General features: G+C 42.4%; 2 protein-coding genes and 1 non-coding gene across 6 annotated transcripts; 2 read left to right on the top strand and 1 right to left on the bottom strand.

Annotated features, from left to right (window-relative positions):
• The first annotated feature begins 6745 nt into the window (after nt 1–6745).
• Nucleotides 6746–11358, top strand: LOC147206073 (transmembrane protein 53-A). Of its 4 annotated transcripts, XM_086110075.1 has the most exons (5): nt 6746–6824; nt 7148–7187; nt 8088–8373; nt 8632–8878; nt 9720–11358. In XM_086110075.1, exons 2-5 carry the CDS (start codon nt 7168–7170, stop codon nt 10079–10081), a joined length of 915 nt encoding a protein of 304 aa, XP_085966201.1. In that variant the 5' UTR covers nt 6746–6824; nt 7148–7167; the 3' UTR covers nt 10082–11358. The 4 variants fall into 4 exon arrangements, with proteins under 4 accessions (XP_085966201.1, XP_085966203.1, XP_085966202.1 ...); XM_086110077.1 differs by lacking the exons at nt 6746–6824; nt 7148–7187 and adding an exon at nt 7284–7392 and having other exon boundaries at nt 8120–8373; XM_086110076.1 differs by lacking the exons at nt 6746–6824; nt 7148–7187 and adding an exon at nt 7300–7392.
• Nucleotides 11359–11946: 588 nt separating this feature from the next.
• Nucleotides 11947–12028, bottom strand: trnal-aag (transfer RNA leucine (anticodon AAG)). Its single transcript has one exon. It is a non-coding gene; the product is annotated as a tRNA-Leu (tRNA).
• A 391-nt stretch (nt 12029–12419) lies between these two features.
• Nucleotides 12420–23144, top strand: rbm28 (RNA binding motif protein 28). The gene is made up of 20 exons (XM_086109989.1): nt 12420–12768; nt 13707–13862; nt 13944–14074; nt 14146–14221; nt 14425–14517; nt 15052–15123; nt 16108–16204; nt 16728–16915; nt 17438–17501; nt 17571–17680; nt 17752–17825; nt 17891–18026; nt 18843–18907; nt 18989–19147; nt 19248–19397; nt 20580–20654; nt 20866–20953; nt 21819–21966; nt 22452–22566; nt 22832–23144. Exons 1-20 carry the CDS (start codon nt 12651–12653, stop codon nt 22967–22969), a joined length of 2253 nt encoding a protein of 750 aa, XP_085966115.1. The 5' UTR covers nt 12420–12650; the 3' UTR covers nt 22970–23144.
• The last annotated feature ends 457 nt before the right edge of the window (nt 23145–23601 follow it).

The following is a 23601-nucleotide window of genomic DNA, read 5'->3' as shown; positions in this document are numbered from 1 at the left end:
CAAAACCCTAACCCTTGTTTGAAAAACAAACCTGAAACTCTAATTTGAATATTAACCCCTGCATGAAACCCTACTTTGAAACCCTAACTTGAATGCCTAACCCTGCCTTGAAACGATACTTTGAAACCCTAACTCTGTCTTTAGACACAAAGCCAGGAGTGTCCAAACTTTTTCATTTGAGTGCTGCATACGTAAAAATGGAAGGAGTCAAGGGCCACCTTCAAATTCTTCAACTTTTATTTAACACACTCAAATCATTTAAGCAACTAATTATGCATTTTTTTTCTATTTTATAGTCATTTTGAAACACTGCAACAAAATAGCTTTCGATTAAAGGTGATATGGGAAATTCTTTGGGATTTTTCAAGCTTTTGGGGTGCCCACCGGCCAACTCCCTGTCATCCCACTCGACTAGCTCCACCTCTGCACTGAACAGCAGCCGAATGCGTCTGCACATGCCTCACCAGTGTTTTGAAGAGAAATTGTTATTTTAATTGGAAATAGTTTATTTGTATCTTTGTACTTTATAGCTTGAAAAGCTCTACAAGATATGAACCATTTTAGTCGTAGGACTGCTAACGCTTTTTCTGTTCTCAACCGTTCGCCTCAAAGGCGGGCAGTAGCTGACTGTTGTCTAACCACAGCAGATCAATACACAGCATTGGAATATATTGACAGCTGATGCCGTTGTGGCCTTTGTGCTAAAGTGGCAAACATGCCGCTCCTGCAAAGAACAACATTCTCTTTGAATAGCAAAGGCATGATAGCCAACCGAGTAAAGATCCTACTGAGTGCACTTTAACATTATTATGACTATTGTAATCATTGGGAGGATTTTGAGATGCTGTAGTAGTAGTCATTGTCTAATAAACAAAACTGCAAGGACGACTGAACAAACTGGAATGAAATACCAATATAAATTCTGTGTATAAGAAGGAAATTAGTACCGGTAGATTGTATTTCCTGAGGAAGTTCAGGTCCTCACTTGAAATAAGTATTCCCACTGAAGTGCGAAACTTATTCCTGGACGCTGTGCAATATTTTTCATATGTACTACACATGTACATGTTATGCAAATTAAGCCAGACACTGTACATCTTATTGTCGATATTGATGCCTTGTAATTTGTACTAATTGTTCAAATATGACTTCATTGGGATATATCATGTACAGTATACTTCCATACTATGCATAATAACAGGTTTGAGATTTTCATAATTTATCAACATGTCATTGTATCATTTTCACGATTATAATTCCCACATGCACTAATTGTATAAGAATTCTGCAATAAATGTAGATTATAATATCTTTATTTATTGCTTCCACCTACTTCAGAACAACAGGCAATAACTTAGATGTCCACCTTTTGTCTTCCTGCTTAGATTATATTCCATTTCCTCACAATACGAGTTTCAACAATTGTCACAAAATTGGTCTATCACAACACAGCACATGAAACACTCTCATAGACCCATACAGGGAATCTAACAGGAAGCAGACAATTTTGGTTCGAATTTGGGGTAAATATCAGAGCTTTTATTGAGATGAGAATTTATCTCACCAAGCCCAAATTTGAAGCAGGTATCCTGGACAAATGGGCGATGCCATTTTGTGAATCTTATTTGCCTACAGTACACCATCTATAAGGCAGGCGTAGCTTCGTATCAAAGTGTGATGATCAATTCCTGCATTTGCCATGGAAAAACAGCAAGGGTCCGTCCATCATAATCAAATTGGCTCATATGTAGTGCATTTATTCAGGGTGGGGTGGGGGTTCAATCCACTGACTTCGTGGCCTAATTCAATTCCCTGGGATGTTCTAAAATAGATGTTGATCCACATAAGTTTGGATATAAAACTAAGTTACATGTTAGCTCCTTCCACTGGCTCGCCCATGTTTAAGATTGCACTTATCATATAACAAATATCCAATGAGCATATTCAGGTTCTGCCAAATTCAAATGACACTTTTTAGTCTCTTTCTTGTCCAGTATATTGTCACAATATATCATGAGAGAGGTGCTGAATGTTGTCGAACGTAAAATTAAAGAGTAAAATTTAAGTAATCAGAAAAGTAGTTGCATAAGAGGTGGCAAATACAACATTTCAGTTGATTTACACAGCTGGTAAAGTGCAGTGAAAATGGGACCTTCCTTCCGTTTGATCCATCTGTTGTTGAGCGACAGTACAGGAAAGCACCAAGCCAGCCGTGAGTAAGGCGACCGGAAAGGAACAATGGCAGGCTAAACACATGAGGTCAGCCAGAGACGCCACCAAATGATCGGTGCCTAACACTTGGTGGTCTAAATCCATTGGGGTTGCTGTTTGGATAAATTGTAATCCAGCGAAGACAAAGTCAGCGGGGACCCCCGGTGGAGGGTGGGAACCCACCGGGAATGACAACAAGATGCAGCAACAAAGCTGCACAAGCAAAGTCAGGGACAACAAAACCTTGGGCCAAAATGGGCTTTCTCTATCTTGTTGCCAAAATCTGAAAAATGAAATTACTAAATGTAAGAGAAGGATAAATGATGGAATACATGTAGCAAATATATATACATATATATATATATATATACACACACACACACATACATATACACACACACATACATGTACACACACACATACATATATATATATATATATATATACACACACAGACACACACGCACACACACACTGTATATGGTTTTCGTGTTTCAGACAATTCATTGCCATTTTACCTCCTGAAGAGGAGACGGAAGGGAAACACTTCCAGAAAAAAACAAGAACTGAAAGAGGCTGCAAAAAAAAAAGGCTTACAAAAGCTTGTGAAATGAATCATGCAAGGATCTGGCGAAGTCAGTGGGTCACAGGTTTGATGCAGTTATTGCAAGTAAGGCTTATGCCACCAAATATTCACTTTAAGTTAATTAATAATGTCCGTTCCTATACTTTTGCTCACTGAAAAATGGGTGGCTTCAAACTAAAGGTGCTCTGTCCTCAGTTGTTTCACCAATTTAGATTTGAACACATGAAATAAAGGGTGGAATTCTCAACTTTTGTCTCGTATTTATCTTGGGTGGAATTCTCAACTTCCTGGAGGTGGGGCTCGTTGGCGAGCGCCTGGTGGCCGGGCCTACACCCATGGGGCCCGGCCGGGCTCAGCCCGAAGAGGCAACGTGGGTCCCCCTTCTCATGGTCTCACCACCCGTGGGAGGGGTCAAAGGGGTCGGGTGCAATGCGAGCTGGGCGGCAGCCAAAGGCGGGGACCCTGGCGGTCCGATCCTCGGCTGCAGAAGCTAGCTCTTGGGACATGGAATGTCACCTCTCTGGCAGGGAAGGAGCCCGAGCTGGTGTGTGAGGTAGAGAAGCTCCGACTGGATATAGTCGGACTTGCCTCCACACACAGCCTGGGTTCTGGTACTAGTTCTCTCGAGAGGGGTTGGACTCTCTTCCACTCTGGAGTTGCTCATGGTGAGAGGCGCAGAGCAGGTGTGGGCATACTCATTGCCCCCCGGCTCAGTGCCTGTACATTGGGGTTCACACCGGTAGACGAGAGGGTTGCTTCCCTCCGCCTTCGGGTGGGGGGACGGGTCCTGACTGTTGTTTGTGCATATGCACCAAACGGCAGCTCAGCATACCCACCCTTTTTGGAGTCCTTGGAGGGTGTGCTGGAGAGTACTCCTGCTGGGGACTCCCTTGTTCTGCTGGGGGACTTCAATGCTCACGTGGGCAATGACAGTGAGACCTGGAGGGGCGTGATTGGGAGGAACGGCCCCCCCGATCAGAACTCGAGTGGTGTTTTGTTATTGGACTTCTGTGCTCGCCACGGATTGTCCATAACGAACACCTTGTTAAAACATAAGGGTGTCCATATGTGCACTTGGCACCAGGACACCCTAGGCCGTAGTTCGATGATCGACCTTGTGGTTGTATCATCAGATTTGCGGCCGCATGTTTTGGACACTCGGGTGAAGAGAGGGGCGGAGCTGTCAACTGATCACCACCTGGTGGTGAGTAGGCTCCGATGGTGGGGGAAGATGCCGGTCCGTCCTGGCAGACCCAAACGTATTGTGAGGGTTTGTTGGGAGCGTCTGGCAGAATCCCCTGTCAGAAGGAGTTTCAACTCCCACCTCCGACAGAGCTTTTCCCATGTTCCGGGGGAGACGGGGGACATTGAGTCCGAGTGGACCATGTTCCGTGCCTCTATTGTTGAGGCGGCCAATCTGAGTTGTGGCCGTAAGGTGGTTGGTGCCTGTCGTGGCGGCAACCCTCGTACTCGCTGGTGGACACCAGCAGTAAGGGATGCCGTCAAGCTGAAGAAGGAGTCCTATCGAGCCTTTATGGCCTGTGGGACCCCAGAGGCAGCTGACGGGTATCGACTGGCCAAGCGGAACGCAGCTTCGATGGTCGCCGAGGCAAAAACCCGAGCGTGGGAAGAGTTCGGTGAGGCCATGGAAGCCGACTTCCGGACGGCTTCGAGGAAATTCTGGTCCACCATCCGACGTCTCAGGAGGGGGAAGCAGTGCACCACTAACACTGTGTACAGTGGGGATGGGGCACTGCTGACTTCGACTCGGGACGTTGTGAACCGGTGGGCAGAGTACTTCGAAGACCTCCTCAACTCCACCAACACGTCTTCCTTGGAGGAAGCAGAGTCTGAGGACCCTGAGGTAGGCTCTCCTATCTCTGTGGTTGAAGTCACCGATGTGGTTAAAAAGCTCCTCGGTGGCAGGGCCCCAGGGGTGGATGAGATCCGCCCGGAGTTCCTCAAGGCTCTGGATGTTGTGGGGCTGTCCTGGTTGACACGCCTCTGCAACATCGCGTGGTCAACGGGGAGAGTGCCTCTGGATTGGCAGACCGGGGTGGTAGTCCCTCTTTTTAAAAAGGGGGACCGGAGGGTGTGTTCCAACTACAGAGGGATCACACTCCTCAGCCTCCCTGGTAAGGTCTATTCAGGGGTGCTGGAGAGGAGGGTCCGTCAGGAAGTCGAGCCTCAGATTGAGGAGGAGCAGTGTGGTTTTCGTCCCGGCCGTGGAACAGTGGACCAGCTCTACACCCTTAGCAGGGTCCTCGAGGGTATGTGGGAATTCGCCCAACCAGTCTACATGTGTTTTGTGGACTTGGAGAAGGCGTTTGACCGTGTCCCTCGGGGAGTTCTGTGGGGGGTGCTTCGTGGGTATGGGGTACCGAACCCCCTGATACGGGCTATTCGGTCACTATACCACCGATGTCAGAGTTTGGTTCGCATTGCCGGCAGTAAGTCGGAATCGTTTCCAGTGAGGGTAGGACTCCGCCAAGGCTGCCCTTTGTCGCCGATTCTGTTCATAATCTTTATGGACAGAATTTCTAGGCGCAGCCGAAGCGTTGAGGGCGTCCGTTTTGGTGGCCTCAGTATTGCATCCCTGCTTTTTGCAGATGATGTGGTGCTGTTGGCTCCTTCAAACGGGGCTCTCCAACTCTCACTGGAGCGTTTCGCAGCTGAGTGTGAAGCGGTTGGGATGAAAATCAGCACCTCCAAATCTGAAACCATGGTCCTCAGTCGGAAAAGGGTGGAGTGCCCCCTCCGGGTCGGGGGAGAGATCTTGCCCCAAGTGGAGGAGTTTAAGTATCTTGGGGTCTTGTTCACGAGTGAGGGCAGGAGGGAGCGAGAGATCGACAGGCGGATCGGTGCAGCGTCTGCTGTGATGCGGACGTTGTATCGGTCTGTCGTGGTGAAGAAGGAGCTGAGCCAAAGGGCGAAGCTCTCAATTTACCGGTCGATCTACGTTCCAACCCTCATCTATGGTCACGAGCTATGGGTCGTGACCGAAAGAACGAGATCCCGGATACAAGCGGCCGAAATGAGTTTTCTCCGCAGGGTGTCCGGGCTCTCCCTTAGAGATAAGGTGAGAAGCTCGGTCATCCGGGAGGGGCTCAGAGTCGAGCCGCTTCTCCTCCACATCGAGAGGAGCCAGATGAGGTGGCTTGGGCATCTGATTCGGATGCCTCCTGAACGCCTCCCTGGTGAGGTGTTCCGGGCATGTCCCACCGGGAGGAGACCCCGAGGAAGACCCAGGACACGCTGGAGTGACTATGTCACCCAGCTGGCCTGGGAACGCCTCGGGATCCCCCGGGGAGAGCTGGAAGAAGTAGCTAGGGAGAGGGAAGTCTGGGCTTCCCTGCTAAAGCTGTTGCCCCCGCGACCCGGCCCCGGATAAGCGGTAGAAGATGGATGGATGGATGGATGGAATTCTCAACTTTTGTCTCGTATTTATCTTTTGATGCAAAACTCAAAATGTAATCAGTATACACCCACCCCCCCAAAGGAATTAACCTCACCTTTCTGACTAATTTAAACTCTTTGTTATAGCTCATTTTCAGTAGTAATTCTAAATTCGAAGACGAGGATGATCTCGTAACACTGACATTATTTTGGGTGTTGTTCAAAATATTCGTCACAGACGCCAAATGTGACACCTAACTAGCGCTAAATATTCGACTACTGGTAAGTAAACCAAATCAAAGAACCGTTTCTGAAGAAAGCACATTTAATATTACGTGCTACATGAACTATAACGTATGAAACCACAAACATTGCTCACATAGTTCAATGATGACAGTTTACCATCGTGTGTCACGAAGAGGTGTCGTCTTGAAGTCTTCCTGACGTGCTGACGCTCTGAAGTTCAGGCGCAAACATTACATTCAAATATATTTTATTGTATAACAACATCGTTTAGATCATCAAGTTAAATACAGTAGTCCTTTTTCAATTGAAGTTGACAGCTGGTTTCACGCACGCTCCAGCAGTGGACTCGATCTCTTAACTCAGAGGGGCCATCCAACCGAGGCAGGTAGGCAACCGGGCATTCGTCCCCCGTCCGCATTCTACGTCCTACAGCTCTCATACATGACAAATGCACAATTTTTGAATAAACGTCAACTCCAGTGTTTATTTCGGACGACAGTTTGATTTCCCTTCCGTTTCCTTTCTAAAGGGGGCAGCAGTATTGCGCTTGTAGGCTTTAAAGCGCATGATGCAACATGAGGAAGAATAAGTGAATAGAAGTCTTTGCCCTACTTTTGTCTTGGAAGGAAGACTTTCTTTTCACCCCTTTTCTTATTAGTGCCGCAGCTATTAATATTTGGACATATTTTTTTCATTTGTTTGTCATAGGGTAAAACACCATCACCGAGATGACCAGGAGAGAAAATTGGTGTGTACCAATTTTTATAGTTCATTATCAAGCATGTTTGTATAAACCTTAGAGTTATAATGCAGGGTGTAACATTTATCCATTTACGAAAAAAAAGAGAACTAAAATACAGTATTCATTTGAGGTTTGGTTGTTTTTGCTAAGTTCAAGTTTTTGAACTTTTTGACAATAACTGCTAACAGCAGTGCGGACTGTCGCCGACAAGGTCTGCAATCGTTTTCAAATCTAAAACGTGTAACTTTACGAACGCTAGCAGAAAGACTCGACATTGATTTTGACCTAATAAAAACGACTTGCTCGCTCATGCCGCATAATGTACACGAAAATAACGATAATGAAGGTATTAACTAGACTGCACATCACAGTGTAACGTTAATGTTAACAGGAAACCATAGTGGTCAAACCGATTGTAGTTTCACATGGGGAGTTTCCATCATCTGTCAAACGTCACCAACACTTCAATATTTATTTATTTTTGGAGGGCATGGTGCCTTCTTAATACTTGAGCACTACCAAAAACAATTGTTTTATTTTATGTGTCTCTATATTTATCTGGGCGTCGGTGACATCTCTAGACAACAATATATCAAACATTGTCTTGTTATAGTCATTCACCGTCAAAAACCTCAGGCTTGTATATTTGTACATTATGCATTTGTGCATACAAACTTTTTTTGCATTGTAGCCTTTGATCAATACTCATTATAAATGCTCCCTGGATACTGCTTGTGATATTCCCGTGTCATGGATGAGAAGTGTTACCTTCAGGGCAATATGTAAAACAATGATGAAATTGGGTTGTTTTTTTTTACTTACGTTGCCTCTTTGGGAATTAATATTGCCAGTGTTGTGATTCATAATCTAATTTCACATTTTCAACTGACTATAATGTCTCTCAAGCCCTCTAGAGCCTGTTCCTCCCTGTCCACCAGGTCCCCCGGCAGCGGCATCAGCGATGCTGACCAAGAGCATCTTGCGACGAAGCTTCTCCTGCCTGCGCCTCAGTAAACATGTCACCCTCTACATGAATGAACATGTTGCACCCGCACCGTCAGATCACACCTACGAGGACCAGAAACCTCTGACGCTGATGCTGCCGTGGTTGGGCGCACGTCCCCAGGCCATAGCCAAATATTGCGACATCTACCTCCGCACCGGCTTTGATGTCCTCGTAGTCGAGAGTGAGGTATCTATCTATTGTTGGAGGAAGGGTGGCCTTTCTTCCTCCGCGTGTTCGTTTAATTTCGGGTAATGAGAATATTGGTTATCAGAATCCAGGCTGGAGACGATGAACAGGGCCTTCGAAGGTTTTATTTGCAGAATATTCCGGGCACATGTGAGTTACAGACAATGGCTGCAGCAGATCACAAGTGCAAAAACACAAAGGACTATGTATCTATCTGTCTGTCTTTCTAAATATCTATCTATCTATCTGTGCTTGCAGGTACAAGAATTCCTATGGCCTCGTTGGAGTTTGCAACACGGCAAGAAGCTACTGGAGTTGTTGCACAGTGACCGCTTTGCGTCGCGGCCGCTGCTCGTCCACGCCTTCTCCATCGGCGGTTACACCTTCGCACAGGTGATGGTGCTTGTATCCGAGGACCCGCAGAAGTACAAGACACTCACCGGGAGGATCAAAGGACAAATCTATGACAGCCTGGTGGTGGGCTCTGTGGAGTTGATGGCTTCAGGTCAGTGTTAATCTTGCCGTCACATCATACTGAATGATGTTTGATTGGTTGAAAGCAAGGAGGTGTGAGAACACATTTCTGATTCACTTGTCATGCTTTGCCACCCAGTTTCTTGATGGTTTTAGGATATATTTATGCCGCTGAATTTGTAAATATTTTTTTTCCAGAATTAGCTCCTGGTTTTGAGGTACTTCATTTTTTTAAAGTGAGAGTAAAACAATGTTTTGACATTGGTATTCTCTTTATTCTCTTCATGCCAAGCTTGCCCATACACTATTATTTCTTTTTTGCTGCAATATAATGAAAGGCAATTGTTATGGCAGCGCCTTCTACATGCAAATCATGTTCCATGTGTAAGTCCGGCTGCAAAATTTGGCAGTATCAGTGGTAAAATACAAAAGAGGTGACATAAAGCATAAACCCTACTTTTAGTAATCGCATATTCATTCTCATTCCATTAGTTTTGAAAAATTCCCCAAAAATATACCTAAAGAAAATATGGAGCTAACTGAAAGAAAGCCCAAATGATCCAGAAACCATTAAAGCATCTCTGGCACTTGAAAAAAATGTTGGCCTGTGTGATCAGTCTGTTTTCATGGAGCATTGTAAAAATGTGAGAATATTTACTGTTGAGAGGTTGAAATTCTGACAGGTCTTAAAACAAATCATCGATCATCAAAATGGTTGTTGTTTAATTATTGCGCCTCCAGTTAACCTCTGTTGATAAGGGAAACAAAAAAACCCCACAATAACAATAGCATCACACCCATCACAATTGAAGTGAGCAAGTGCCTCGTTAAAACCGGTCAAATGTTTAGCGAGTGTTGTCTTGCGTGTTCAGGTGTGGCCAAGATCGCGTTTCCTCGCTGGGAGACTGCAGTGAAACAAATGAGCCTGCTGTACTTCAACACGTTCAAGCGTCAAACCACTGACTACTATAACAAGAGCATCCAAGTCTTCTGGAATTCTCCCTTCACCGCGCCCACACTCTTCTTCTACTGCGACAACGACCCGCTGAGTGACCCGCGTGCCCTGGAGGAGGTCATCGACTTCTGGCGGGGGCGTGCCGTGACCCTCACCGCTAAGAAATGGGAGTGTTCCAAACATGCCGGCCACCTGAAGGCCCACCCGCAAGAGTATGTCGACACTCTGGAATCCTTCGTCCATTCGCTTTCTCTTGTTCCGCTCAAGGCTAAGATGTAGCTTGGGGGGGGCAAACTCACTCCTAACTTGGCCCACTTGCTGTTACTAACTTCTGAGGTTCTAATAGTTGTCGTCAACTCATTTAGTCAACTTATTTATTTGAAATGCAACAAGCGTTGCAGTAACAAATGTATATTTCAGGTCTATATTTACAATGAAGGAGTTTTAAGACCAAACAACAAACAACACAGTACATCTGCATTCATATAGCGCTTTCACAAGAGTGCAGCTGTCACAAAGCGCTTAAGGCTGCATTGAGGAAAAAAAATAGTATTCCACTACAAGATTAGAGTCGTGATCTTGTGAGGATGAAGGTCAACGGTCTCAAAAGAAATGTAAATTTTCCTCCAAAAATGTTTTGGGGTTCTTTTCCTTCTTGAGACTTTTTTTGTTTTTTAGATAAAAATTGTCCGTTTGAGAAAATAAGTTAATTTTCAGCAATAAAGTTGCATTTTATGAGGGAAGAGTCCTAATTTTGTCAGAGTGAAGTGTAATAATAATAGGAAAAAGTACATTTTTCTTCATTTTAATTAAGAAAATTGTTAATCATACAAGATTAGTTGTATTTTGTATCAGGAAAATATGCAATATTACATGTTGAAAGTTGTTTCCTCTATTCTCCAAAGTATGACTTAAATTTTAATAAGATCACTCCCTTTGCCTCTTGAAAATGCAACTTTTACAAAGCTAGATTTATGACTTAATTTTTGTAAGATGATTCTTTCTCTAAAATGTTGTTTCTTTGTCAACTATGTTGTACTTTTCATATAATAAACCTCCCAAAATCCCATTTACAATATTTTCGCTAGATTTTTTTTCTCAGTTATCAAAACTGTATTATTACAATTTTATTTCCTCGAAAATATCAAATGTTTTCCCTCAAAAATAGTACTTTGATGCACAACTTTTTCCCTCAAATTTCTGTTTACAACGTTCCTTGAAAATAGATTACGACTATATTTGAACTTGAAAATATTCAATAAGCGGTTCAACTTGTTTGATTCTTTGTACATTCACCTGAGAAGAATAGGAGCAAAAGGCGTCGGTTTTCTGTGTGTTCATTGCCGATGAGTAATGTTGTTTCTGAGTTACCACTGCACTTCTGTATCAGAACCTGTTTTACACAAAGGTTTGATTTCTCGGGGTTGGTACAAATGAATGTATGCTGGAAGTAATGTCTCTTGAGACTTTTGTTTACTTACATTTTTGGTTGGTGAAAAATTTCATGCCTTCATGTGTGCGTAATTTCAAAATAAAGTTGGAATATATCGATTTGACTTATTAGAATTTATAACATGATTTAATTTCTTCAATTGTCTTGATTGCATTGTACTTTTGAGTAGCAAAAAACTGCCAAGGATTATTCGTCAGCAAGTAATGGCATGCTCACTCTTGAACATTTACTGCTAATTCGCTTGGCAAAATGTGGAGAAATGTTTTGCTGACTTCATGGTTTGACCACTTGCAAGTTGTATGCGAGTGTGTGTGTGTGTGTGTGTGAGCACATATGTACTTTTATTTTTGTGAGGATTAGTGGTTCAGATAGTGGATGGATATACCTGATCTGTATATGTGTTTTGGAGACTGAGGGCTACTACTTGGGTCCTGATTAATGTCAAGGGCTACAAATTTGATGCAGACGTATTAAAAATGCTCAAAATGTGATTTTTTTAAAATTAACAATTGAGGATATTTTAATCTGAAAACACAGGTCATAATAATTCCGGACAATAATTAGGTAATATATGACATCAGCTTTTTCATAATTCTGTGCTAGTGTTCATATATTCAATTTATTGCTGTTTTTGAGAACAGATTCCGTGGTTCTTGGGCGCTATTTGGTCATTTTCCTTACAAAACATTTCTGGCAGCGGTGGGATTCGAACCCACGCCCCCGAAGAGACTGGAGCCTTAATCCAGCGCCTTAGACCGCTCGGCCACGCTACCTCAGCACGACTAACCCTGAATGTTTCTGGGTAGGTGCTCTACATCTGTCAATCGAATGCAGAACGGGAGGCGAGTGTCTGAAAGCTCAAGAACAAGCGCAAATGCAACTGTACTAGCTCAAAACTACTCTCCAGTAACATAATAAAAATGAGCATGTTAACCGAAAACGTTTTAGTTGTTTTCCTTTAACTGTAATAAATGTAACAGTTCAAAAAGAGAGCGAACTACGTTAATGTAACACATGTTCGGTAACAGGTCATACCGGGCAAAAAACAAGATAGTGTGCCCGCCTCAACACTGTGGGCAACAAGTAGCGATAAACTCCTGTGCGGAAAATAAACGCAGAAGAAGAAGCAAATGATGACTTCCGTCCGTACAGTTTTCCTGTGGCTTCCAAGATGGCCGCCTACATCATGTAAACATGCGACCCAATTTGGTCGTGCCCGTCGCAGAAATTTCATATATTTAACTTTATTTCCGCTGTAGTAACCTATACGATATTAGATAGTTAGACAGAACCGTGAAGATACACCGTTTGGGACTACTTTTGATTTATTTATTTTATCCTGAAAGACAGTCTAGCATTGACCTGCTAACGTTAGCGAGGCAGCAGATAGCAAGCATGCCAGGTCATACTCTGTTCGTCAACTGGTTGCCGAAGTCCGCTTCGAATGAACGACTTGAGGAGATTTTCTCCGAGATCGGTCCTGTCAAGCAATGTTTCGTGGTCAAAGACAAAGGTGTTTTTTCCTTCCTTCTTTGGCCTGACCTCAAACTAGTCTTTTTGAAAAAAGTAATTAAACTAAGAGAATTTATGGGAGTAAACCATCCATCCATCCATTTTCCAAACCGCTTGATCCTCACTAGGGTCGCGGGGGGTGCTGGAGCCTATCCCAGCCGTCTTCGGGCAATATTTTACTAAATTGAAAGCTAATATGGGGAATACAAACGTATTTTCCATCCATCCTCCCTCCCTCCTTCTACTGCTTATCCAGGGTCGAATCGCGGGGGCAATAGCTTTTGCAGGGAAGCCCAGACTCCCCTCTCCTTAGCCACTTCTTCCAGCATTAAGTTTCTCTTGTAACATAAATTGGACTAAAACAGCTCGATTTCAAGCAAAGCAGACACCATTATCTCGCCTGGTGTGTCTTGCATCATAATCAATTTTGGTTTGTGCATATTATTGTCAATGGACGCTACAGCTTCGTGTTTGCTTTCAAAACCTAGCTTGTAGCAGACGTGTGCACATTTTCAGCATGACGTCTCTGATCCACTGGTGAAAGGACACTTTGATCCTCTCCTCTTTCATCTATAACTGCATCAGAGAACAAAGTGTATGCAGAAAAGTGGCGAAGATTGCACGACTGTCTGTGTCCTATGTGTTGTGTTGTGTTCTTTTTATTTTGACTTCAAAATGGCGCTGCGTGAGTGGCTGCCTTTCCAGCAGCTCCTATATTTTGTTGTTCTACTTCTTCCTTTCATAACTTTGCTGCTGTGAATCTGGAATTTCTCCATTGCGAGACTAATAAAGGTTTATCTTATCTTATTCACTGTCAAGTTGAAATGTCATCCCCCCGCCAGTTTGTTGGTTATTAATCAATGACAATTGACAATTAAAGTAATCATTATTTGCAGCCTTTGTTTTTTTTAATCATATGCCTGTCTTCCTCTGCTCTAGGTGCAGCAAATTGCAGAGGATTTGGCTATGTGACATATGCATTGGAGGAGGATGCACAACAAGCATTGAAAGATATCAAGGAGTACGATGGAACGAAGCTTTTGATTTTGGCGGCTAAGAAGAAATCGGTGGACAAAAGGGGAAAAAAGAAAACAGGTCTGTATGAATTCCCGCAGTGTGGTGCACTCATACACATTTTCTGCTAATGATACATGTTTCTGTTATTCCTATATTTAGCTATAGAAGAATTTGATGCAGCCTTACCAGCAGGGCCACCACCACCGAAGGCAACTGAGCGGAATGTTAAAAAGACCCTTAAGAAAAGGACCCTAAAAGCTCGACTTATCATTAGGAATCTCAGTTTTGAGGTAAAGTCTGCTTCTTTCGCAGGAACTGTCACAAGAATGGTATTAAGTTGACAAAATGCTTTGTGTTGCAGTGCTCAGAGACGGATCTTGTGCAGATTTTTGCCCAGTTTGGAGAAGTGCTTGATGCCAAAATACCTCTTAGACCTGGTAAATGCCTAGCACTCATGCAGATGTTATAAAATGTGCTCATCTGAAAATATTAGACACACCTGCACAATCGAATAATAAATAAATAAAAGCAGTTCATTACCATAGGATTCTTGTGCTGGGCCTCTGGTTGGATGGAAATTCGACAAGGATTGTTCTTTTTTTTTTTCTTGTCTGAATAACTTTTTTTGGTCTTTTGACAGATGGTAAGATGCGAGGCTTTGCATTTGTCCAGTTCAAAAATTTGATCGGGGCACACAAAGCGCTTCGAGATATGAACCTGAAAATGATTAAAGGTAATTCTCATGTATTTTTATGTCTCTACACTTGTGCACTGGTGCGACCAACCTTTTCAATTGGTCGCACCGGCACAGACTTGGTTGCACCCTTTTTTGGGGGTGGTCCATCGCATAGTCTCGATTGCCATAATGCAGAGCTGGTTATGCACGCCTCAATTAATGGGAGCGAGTTGAATGGAAAGCCGTTCTTTATAAAGTAAAGTGCAAGTTAAGTTTGGAAGGCTGTTAACTCAGCAAAAGTAGACTTGCAGACTTGGATGGTTATTGATTCAATTTATGCAAGAAGGTTTTCACCTGACGCACGTTCCGTCTTCTGTGTGCTGTCTGACAGACGGACACAGATGTTCAAGTGCTTTCGATGTATGCGCCTGTTGGAGAAACACACACTTTATTCGTGTGACGGGACGAATCTTTTACCACCACATATTGAAAAAATCGGAGCATTTGCGAGCTTGATGGGTGCACTGTTGGGATCATGTTTTATTTGTATTTGTCAATGTTATTCATATTGGCTCACTGTTCCATTTTAAGGTCGCCAAGTGGCTGTTGACTGGGCTCTGCCGAAGGACAAGTATGTTGCCATGGTGGTGACTCCCAGTGAAGGTAGAGAGCAGTGTCACATTTGAAATTTTATAGACCTTTTCATCATGTTTGTAAATATCATGGTGCTTCTGGTTGGCAGAAAGCAAGGGACTGCAGCTGACTTGATCTGAAAATGATGACAAAAACTTGCGACATGGTGTTATAACCAAAACCTTCAAAAAGTGGTCTCCAGGCAAGTCTCAAGACCATATTTTGAAGGTTTTGGTCTTGTCTTACTGGCCGGACAGCATTTTCTGTCAAGACCGGTTAAGATCAGGACTGATGTGCTATTCTTCAACTTCATATGTGTTAATGAGAAGCACACGCTAGAACAATAAATGTGTTCAGTTGATGTGTTTCTAACTGCCACCACCCTCATAATGACTGCAAGCTTCGCAGTCTTGTGACTGAGGATTTTTAGTGGTCGAGGCAATATTTAGATACCCCACCTTGCACGTTTAGTAGTGCTGGGAAAATAAAGCTTTGAATTTCCTTCTTGAACCAGTTGTATGATTTTTAACACTCTAGATGGCACTCTTATGTTCAACATTGGGTTGAAAGTACACTAACGTGCCATTTTAAATCCCTTTGTTAAACCAACAGTGCAATCTCGAGGAATAACTGGTTCATGAAGCAATTTTGTAGGCTCATATTCCCATCCCTAATGTTTAGGCTTCGTCTTGGTCTTGACTTGTTCTCGACTCCCGTGAGTCTTAAGCTTGTCTTAGTGTCAGGCAAGTTTTTGCCTTGGATAGTCTGGTCTTGAGCACACCATTGCGGCTTCATAATAATGTACACCAAAAGCTGAAGGTTTATTTTAGTTTCCTTCCAAAAAAAAAAAAGTTGAAACCAACAGAATCCTCTGGTGACATACAGCGTAAGGGTTTGTTGAGCGACTGCCACCCAGAAGTCCTTGTGACATCTTGGTAAAAGGTCTATGACAAGCTATTTTCAGAAATGTCCCTAAAATCCAGTACATCACTGACAAAGTTGTTGATTCCACAGAGTGTACGTCTGGTGAAGATACCACTCAGAAACAATCGGAGCCTCAGGCTGATGCTGAGGATAAGGACAAGGAAATGTCTCAAGCAACTCACAGGAAGTAGGACTCTCAAATGTGTCACCAAACATAAAGGAGGAACTTAAGTGAAACATTTTGTCAAATCTACCACTGTCCACTGTTGACTGAAAGTGACATCACAGTGTCCTCGTACTCGCAATTGTGAATGTTACCTGACCAAACTTTGACATCACCTTCAGTCGACAGCAGGGGGCAGTGCTGGATAAAATATAAACCCCCTCAAATGGATGAAAGCGGTGGATTAATCTGCTTCATTCTCTTTCCACCAATGTGATATTGACTGCAAGCCTAATGCAGAGTGCAACTTTTGTTACCTTCACAACTGGGGCGAAGTTCGGGTGTTGTGAGAAGGTTCCTATGATCTGTGGTCATCGTAGCGATGACCCTAAATGTGAGGAAAAAAGAAGTTCAAATTAAGACAATAGAAGTGCAGACGAATTTTCACTCGTGGAGGCAGCACTTCATCATGAATCCGCTTGTGAGTTAGTGCATGTATACATTAGTCACTCACATTGGTTGTGTGTTGCGCTATTTCTGCCCATAGGTTCAGTCCAAAAGCATCCGGACCACAGGAGGAGGAGGATGACGACGACGATGATGATGACGACGACGACGACGATGATGATGATGATGAAGAAGAAGCAGACAGTGACAGTGCTAGCCTTGATTCAGCCGTGGATGAAGATGAGAATGATGATGAAGATGAGGAGGAGGATGATGAAGACCAATCAGGTCGGGCCTTGAGAACAAACCAAAACGAAACTGAATGCTTTTTTTGAAATGAGGAAATAGCACTTTTTGATATTTACTTTATAAAACATTTTGTAACTTAAATAGAATGCAAAGACCGCACAATTCATCCATCCATCCATTTTCTAATCCGCTTATCCTCACGAGGTTCGCGGGCGTGCTGAGGCCGATCCCAGCCTGAACCGTTTGCCAGACAATCGCAGGGTACACATAGACAAACAACCGTTCACGAATTTCTGCAGTGTGAGGTGGACGTGCTAACTAGTCGGCCACGGTGCCACCCTGGACAGTTTGTCCATCATGATTAATTCATGGCTGCTCCAAGTGGTGTGCATGACTTGGCCACTGAATAGCAGTATAACACATTCATGCAACACAAACGAAAGAGACTTTGTCACTCCACGACTCTAATTGACTCTTGCAATCTGCAGTAATATTAGCTGGAAGACACCTTGTGACTGGAGTGGGGTGAAAAAAAGGTAATGTTTCTTTTGTTTGTACTAGCTCAAAAGAAGTCAAAGATGTCGCTCCCCTCTGACGTGATGGAGGGAAGAACAATTTTCATCAGGTTTGCACTTCTTTTTTCCTTGTCTTGGAGTTGTTGTTGTTCTTCACTCAGACTCTTGTTGCTTTCCAGGAACTTGTCTTTCGATACCGAGGAAGAGGGCCTGGAGGAAGTTCTCCTCCAATATGGAGAAATGAATTACATCAAGATTGTTTCCCATTCAAACACGGGACATTCAAAAGGTTGAGCCTAACATGACCACTTGGGACCCCGTCTTGCATGTTCTTTGCCTGACTCCGCTCTTTTCGCCCAGGTTGTGCCTTTGCCCAATTTAAAACCAAAGAGGCAGCGGACAGATGCATCGCCGCAGCGCAGGACACGGCAGAAGTAACTTTTCAAATTTGCGCTTCCGACGTCGCATATTCATGCTTTAATAATGTCTTCGCTGGCAGGCTGGCGGAATCCGAGTGGACGGGAGGAAGCTGCTGATTGTGGCCGCCGTCAACAGAGAGGACGCTACCAAGTTGAAGGTCAAAAAGGTCAAAGTCCAAACAGGCACCAGGAACTTGTATCTGGCTAGAGAAGGATGTGAGTTAATCCCTCTTGCTTTTTGTTTGGAGTGTTTTTCAAACACAAAAGTCAAATAAACCAAAATAGCTCTCAGTCGAGTTATAATAAGATGGTAAATAAATGTTATTTCATAACTGTTCTTCATTTAATTGCTAATTGAAAACTGATTTTGTATTTCTGCTTATAAAATTTGGTTTGTAATGTCTGTTAATAATCTTTAGTTTTGAAAATATATCGTTAATACGACACTGTAATTTCATTTTTTTTGTACATAATATTCATCTGTACTTTTTAATATATATTTTTGAATACTGCATACTTTACAATACTCTTTACAAATGTATCTAATATTTTAACTTCATTTTAAAATGCAATGTAATTTTATTTGTCAGTACATATTTTAAAATCCACTTTTATTTTTTGTTGTTTTTCAAATATTTGTTAATTAGTTAGTGGTCCAGTGGTTAGCGTGTCGATCTCACAGTGCAGAGGTACCAGGTTCAATTCCAGCTCCGGCCTCCCTGTGTGGGGTTTGCATGTTCTCCCCTGGCCTGTGTGGTTTTTCTCCGGTACTCCGGTTTCCTCCCACATTCCAAAAACATGCATGACAGGCTGATTGAACACCCAAAAATTGTCCCGAGTTGTGAGTATGAGCGCGGATGGTTGTGTGTGTGCCCTGCGATTGGCTGGCAACCGGTTCAGGGTGTCCCCTGCCTACTGCCAGAAGACAGCTGGGATAGGCTCCAGCATGCCCTCAACCCTTGTGAGGATCAAAGTGGATCGGAAAATGGATGGACGGCAATGGAATAAATGTGAATTTGTGTTCTCCTTCAGTGATCCGTCCTGGAAGCAAGGCGGCCGAGGGTGTGCCTGAAGCAGACATGATCAAAAGAGCCAGAGTGAGTGAATGCTCACAGGAGGACGAACACGTTTGGCATTCCATTCATTCATTGATCCTTTGATATGCCATCTACATGCAGTTTGAAGATTTAAAAAGAGCCAAGCTGCGGGACATCAACATATTTGTCTCCAAGAATCGTTTGTGTGTCCACAACCTGCCAAAATCCTTAGACGACAAGAAGCTGCGAGCGCTATGCTTACAGGGGCTAGCCAGCATCGAAAGCGTGAGGATACCAGAGGTGAGCGTTGTAAAACGTCCATGAGAGAGCGATGTTCTTATTTTTACTTACCACTTTGTGTACCGTATTTACATTTGTTTTGGGTTTTTTTACCCTCCAGTGCCGCATCATGTATGACAGGAAGCCTGAGAAGGGTCAAGTCATGGGCCACTCTCTAGGCTACGGCTTTGTCCAGTTTCAGGAGCACGAGCACGCTTTGGCCACGCTGCGCTACCTCAACAACAACCCCGACATCTTTGGTGCACACAAGGTTGGCCTCTGGCTTTCCCTAGTTATGCTTCCTGTTTTGTTCATTATAATCATATTTTTTTGTTTAAGGTACAAGGTGCTTCACAATCAAAACCACCAATAAACAAAATAGAGCAGTTTGTACAAAAGACTAAAATACAAAAGAAGATCAGTAAGTAAATAGTTAACAAATACAACAAATTTGTATAAAACCAACAATATTAAGTAAAGGGCAAACATGTTGGATTGCTTTCCCATTCCCTTTATGATGAATTATCATTAAAACAAACCCTTGGGGAGGGATGAGTGGAGCGGGCGTTCTTTTGTTTATTTCAACAAAAGTTAATGTGGTGTGCACGCAGGTGCTTTTATTATATTTGGTGACAGTTTTGTTCTTACACATTATTGACGTTTTGCTGACAAACATTCTTCATTAAAATTGATTGAGGATTGTGTTTAAAAGGCCATATTTTCCAAGAGGAATACATTTTATTTTCATTTTGTCTGTCCACGTAAGGGAAACACAAAATATCCTTCCTGAGAAAATGAGTACAATAAATGCTAGGGTATGTGTTTGGATTCAGGATAAAGAAAGTCTCAGAAGAGGGAAAAACACCCAAAAAGCAAAACCTATTTTGAAGGGTGTGATTGTTAGTTTACCCTTCTTTTCGTCGAAGAGGAAAACATTTTTTTGGAGGTTGTTGTATCACATCACTTTGAGGAATTGTGCACAGTTCTCCAAATGAGATGCAGGGTGTGCTTGCTTCAAGCTGTTTGTGACACCCAGTTGAATTTCACTGTAAAACTGATACATGAAACAAAAGAGAATTAGGCATTGTGTATTTAATGTCAAAATATGTCATTTGAATGAAAATCGGCTATCTTAATGCTAGCATATCGCGCAAAACATTGTACGCGGGCTGAAGGAAACTAGCAAAATGTTCCGGTATCGATCAACCGTCAAACAGCTGCAATTGTGATGCAAACGGAGCAACGCATACAAACAGAGAATACAACAATACCATTCTGTGTAAATAGTAACTTGGACTGAAAATTATTTGGAGACCATGTCTGGGTAAACAGTAAAAACCCATAAAAAGCTTCACTATAAAAAGTTCAGTAGTACAGCAGTGGCTCAAATACTGAACTGTGGTATCGTAATTTTTGACGTTATTGTTTTATGACTTTGTTTGCCATCTTCCAGAGACCCATTGTCGAGTTTTCCCTGGAAGATTCCCGCAAGCTCAAGATCAAAGAAATGCAACAGCAAAAAAGCAAGGTGTGTGTGTGTGTGTGTGTGTGTGTGTGTGTGTGCACGTTTGCGTGTGTGCGTTTGCGTGTGTGCGTTTGCGTGTGTGTGTGTGTGTGTGTGTGTGTGTGTGTGTGTGTGTGTGTGTGTGTGTTCTTTAACACCGTTTACGTAAAGGTTGAGAAGCCCTGTTCAACTTCAGTGAGCAATTTTTTTTTTCCCTTTGGTTTTGCATGAACAGAATTTCAACAAACAAGGTGGAAGAGGTAGTGTGACGCCTCAGATGAGACAAGCCTGGACTGGACAAGACTGGAAAAGAAACAAACAAGGTAGAACTAAAGCAGTGTCCTGGATATAAAAATGTATTATTAAATACAAGCAGAAAAGTAATGTCAATGTTCAGAAATAGATTGAATCGTTTTTTTGTACTGCCTAACCTCATTTGGGCCACAGATTTCAACGACAGGGCAAAACACAAGGTGAATAAATAAAATAATAATGTTAAAAATTAAAAAGAGATAGGCAGAGCCAAAAATATGAAACAATATCTAAATGAAACTACAAATATATGTATGTAAAAGAGAATAGATTTGATCAAATAGATATTCAAAAAAGTATTGAAATATTTTCATCTCTCTAAATAGTTTTTAAAAATAATTTAATGAAAGAAATAGGTTTTCACATGAGAGGTATTGAAATCCATGCAACACTAATTCATATACAAATATAATAATGAATCAAGATAACGAACAAAAAAGATTCAAGCATATTAATAAATAAATGGATAATTACATTGACCAAAGTAATTATAGAAAATAAAATGCATAACATTGAAGAAGAAGAAAAGGTATACAATATATAAATCAGGATGTATTGTCTTGTAATATTTAGATGTGTGTAAAAAAAAAAATGAAAATAGAATATAATTTCAAAGAAAACAATGACAAAACAAAAAAACCTTTTGTTTTTTGGTGCATACAGTTATGACACATTTTTTGAGATAATTAATGACTCACTTGGCTTCAGGCCATGTGGAATAATTTGAACCTCAAAACCTCTTGATAAATGGACACACTTCCAAACATTTTGTTGCCTTATCACTTCCTGTATGTACCATGGCCAGGCATCCCTGATACTTTTGTCCATTTTTTTTTTCCTTTTCCTCTGTCGGCCCCGTTCAATCCGTCCACGTAGGTTTGTCATCAGCTCCTCACAACAAACCAAGACCCAGCCAACACTGCGGCTTCCAGACCAAACCCGAAGTGGAGCATGTGGACCTTCAGAACGGAAAGAAGCGGAGGAAAGTGCTCCCCTTCACGTCCCACCGAGGACCCAAGATCAGGTACAGATGCTGTGATACGCAAGAATGCTCTAGTACCAAAATGAGAATCGGCACATTGTTAATATGGCACCCCAGCAGACATTGAATGTTTCTTCTGTTTCTTTCTTCTACTGTATGTATTCCTTTTACAGTGCTCAGATTGAGGCGCGTCATTACTGAAGTGCCTTGTGCTACAGGCTACATTTAAGTGAACCGTGTGATAGGAAACATATGCAGCAGAATGTTAAATCGTAACACAAGTTGTTGGTCTCGAGAGGGTTATACTTGCAACATGTTCAACGGAAGCGTGTGATTTTCAAGAATACTTAATATAGAACAGATCTTTACCTCAATTGCATGACATAATGGTGTTATCAAGCGTCGGTGCTCGAAACGATCGATAAGTATTCATATGTCAGTACTTGGACTCGTACTTATGCATCCGTAGTGTTAAGCTGTCGACAGTCTTAAGAGCAGACTTGTAACAAGCCTATGGACTCTTCCAGAATGCGTGACAAAGGGAAGCAGAAGGCTCCGCCCCCCAAGAAAGCTCAGCGTGGAGGCAGCAGAAAAGACCGTCAAACGTGGCAGATGGAGAAGCGCACACAGACAAGAAATCAGGTTTATACAGCATTTTACCGATATTCTGATGTAAAAATATGAATGACTGACTAAATTAAAGTTGCAAATTATAAAAGTGGAATGAAAATAAATGTATCGAAATAAAAATGTTGTAGCTGGTATATGGATTTATAGGTTTTAATTAAATTCTGCACTGTGAATGGGCACGTCGTCCTCCATTTATAAATGAGTAGTCATTCTATTTTGGAACAATATGTTGTGTGGACATAAATATGCATTTTTTGTGGCCGCGTTCTCCCTGTAGGCAAAAGGCCCAATGAAGCATTCGAGAAACAGGGGCAGCGATCGTTTTGACAGCCTGGTGGAGCAGTACAAGAAGAAACTTCTCTCACACAGCGAAAAAAGCTCTGGTATGAGAAAAAACAAGTGGTTTGTTAACTAAACTCATTTGTATTTGGACGTTTGGAATCAATTCCTGATTCATTGGTGAGGTGTCATAATTGTACACAATGTTTGAATGAAGCCCCTGTGTTAAACTATTATGATCTCCCCTGTCAAACAACCAGGTGTTTTTATTGTACATTTAGGCTGTCTTTATATTAAAACAATGAAAACAATTGGCTCTGTCAATCATTTTATTGGTTTGACAATCGGTTTTTGTTGAGAGATCACAAGAGAGGGCAACACGGTTGAAAAGTGCCTAGTAAGTCTGCCTCACATTTCTGAGGTTTGCTGTTCAAATGCCAGGCCCAACTTTACTGTGTGCAATTTGCATGCGCTCCCCATTCTTGAGTTGGTTTTCCCTAGAGACTCAGCTTGCCCCCTCATTCCAAATACCTTCATGTTAGGTTCATTGCAGAGACTAAATTGTCTGTAGGTGTGACTGCATAAAAATCCACCCCCCTCGCCCTACAATAATAGAAAAAGCTAATGATGGTTTTATTCAAAACTTGTTATTCCAAACAATAACTTGCAGAAACAAAAAATATATATATGTTTTTTTACAGGTTTTGTCAAATTGTATGCAAATAATATATTTAATAAATACAATTGTGGCGGCACGGTGGTCGACTG

Source organism: Hippocampus guttulatus, chromosome 4, assembly GCF_054856545.1.
Source record: "Hippocampus guttulatus isolate MCC_2025c chromosome 4, RoL_Hgut_1.0, whole genome shotgun sequence".
Lineage (NCBI taxonomy): Eukaryota > Metazoa > Chordata > Actinopteri > Syngnathiformes > Syngnathidae > Hippocampus > Hippocampus guttulatus.
The sequence above is the reverse complement of the archived record's forward strand: the minus strand, read 5'-3'. Positions and strand labels throughout refer to the sequence as shown.

Bases quoted from the DNA above. Each gene is read 5' to 3' on its own strand.
- LOC147206073 (XM_086110075.1), top strand. From the start codon at position 7,168: ATGACCAGGAGAGAAAATTG. The intron at 7,188-8,087 runs GTGTGTACCAAT...ATGTCTCTCAAG, and splicing joins ATGACCAGGAGAGAAAATTG to CCCTCTAGAGCCTGTTCCTC. The intron at 8,879-9,719 runs GTCAGTGTTAAT...TTGCGTGTTCAG, and splicing joins TGTGGAGTTGATGGCTTCAG to GTGTGGCCAAGATCGCGTTT.
- rbm28 (XM_086109989.1), top strand. From the start codon at position 12,651: ATGCCAGGTCATACTCTGTTCGTCAACTGGTTGCCGAAGTCCGCTTCG. The intron at 16,916-17,437 runs GTCGGGCCTTGA...TGTTTGTACTAG, and splicing joins GGATGATGAAGACCAATCAG to CTCAAAAGAAGTCAAAGATG. The intron at 18,027-18,842 runs GTGAGTTAATCC...GTTCTCCTTCAG, and splicing joins GTATCTGGCTAGAGAAGGAT to TGATCCGTCCTGGAAGCAAG.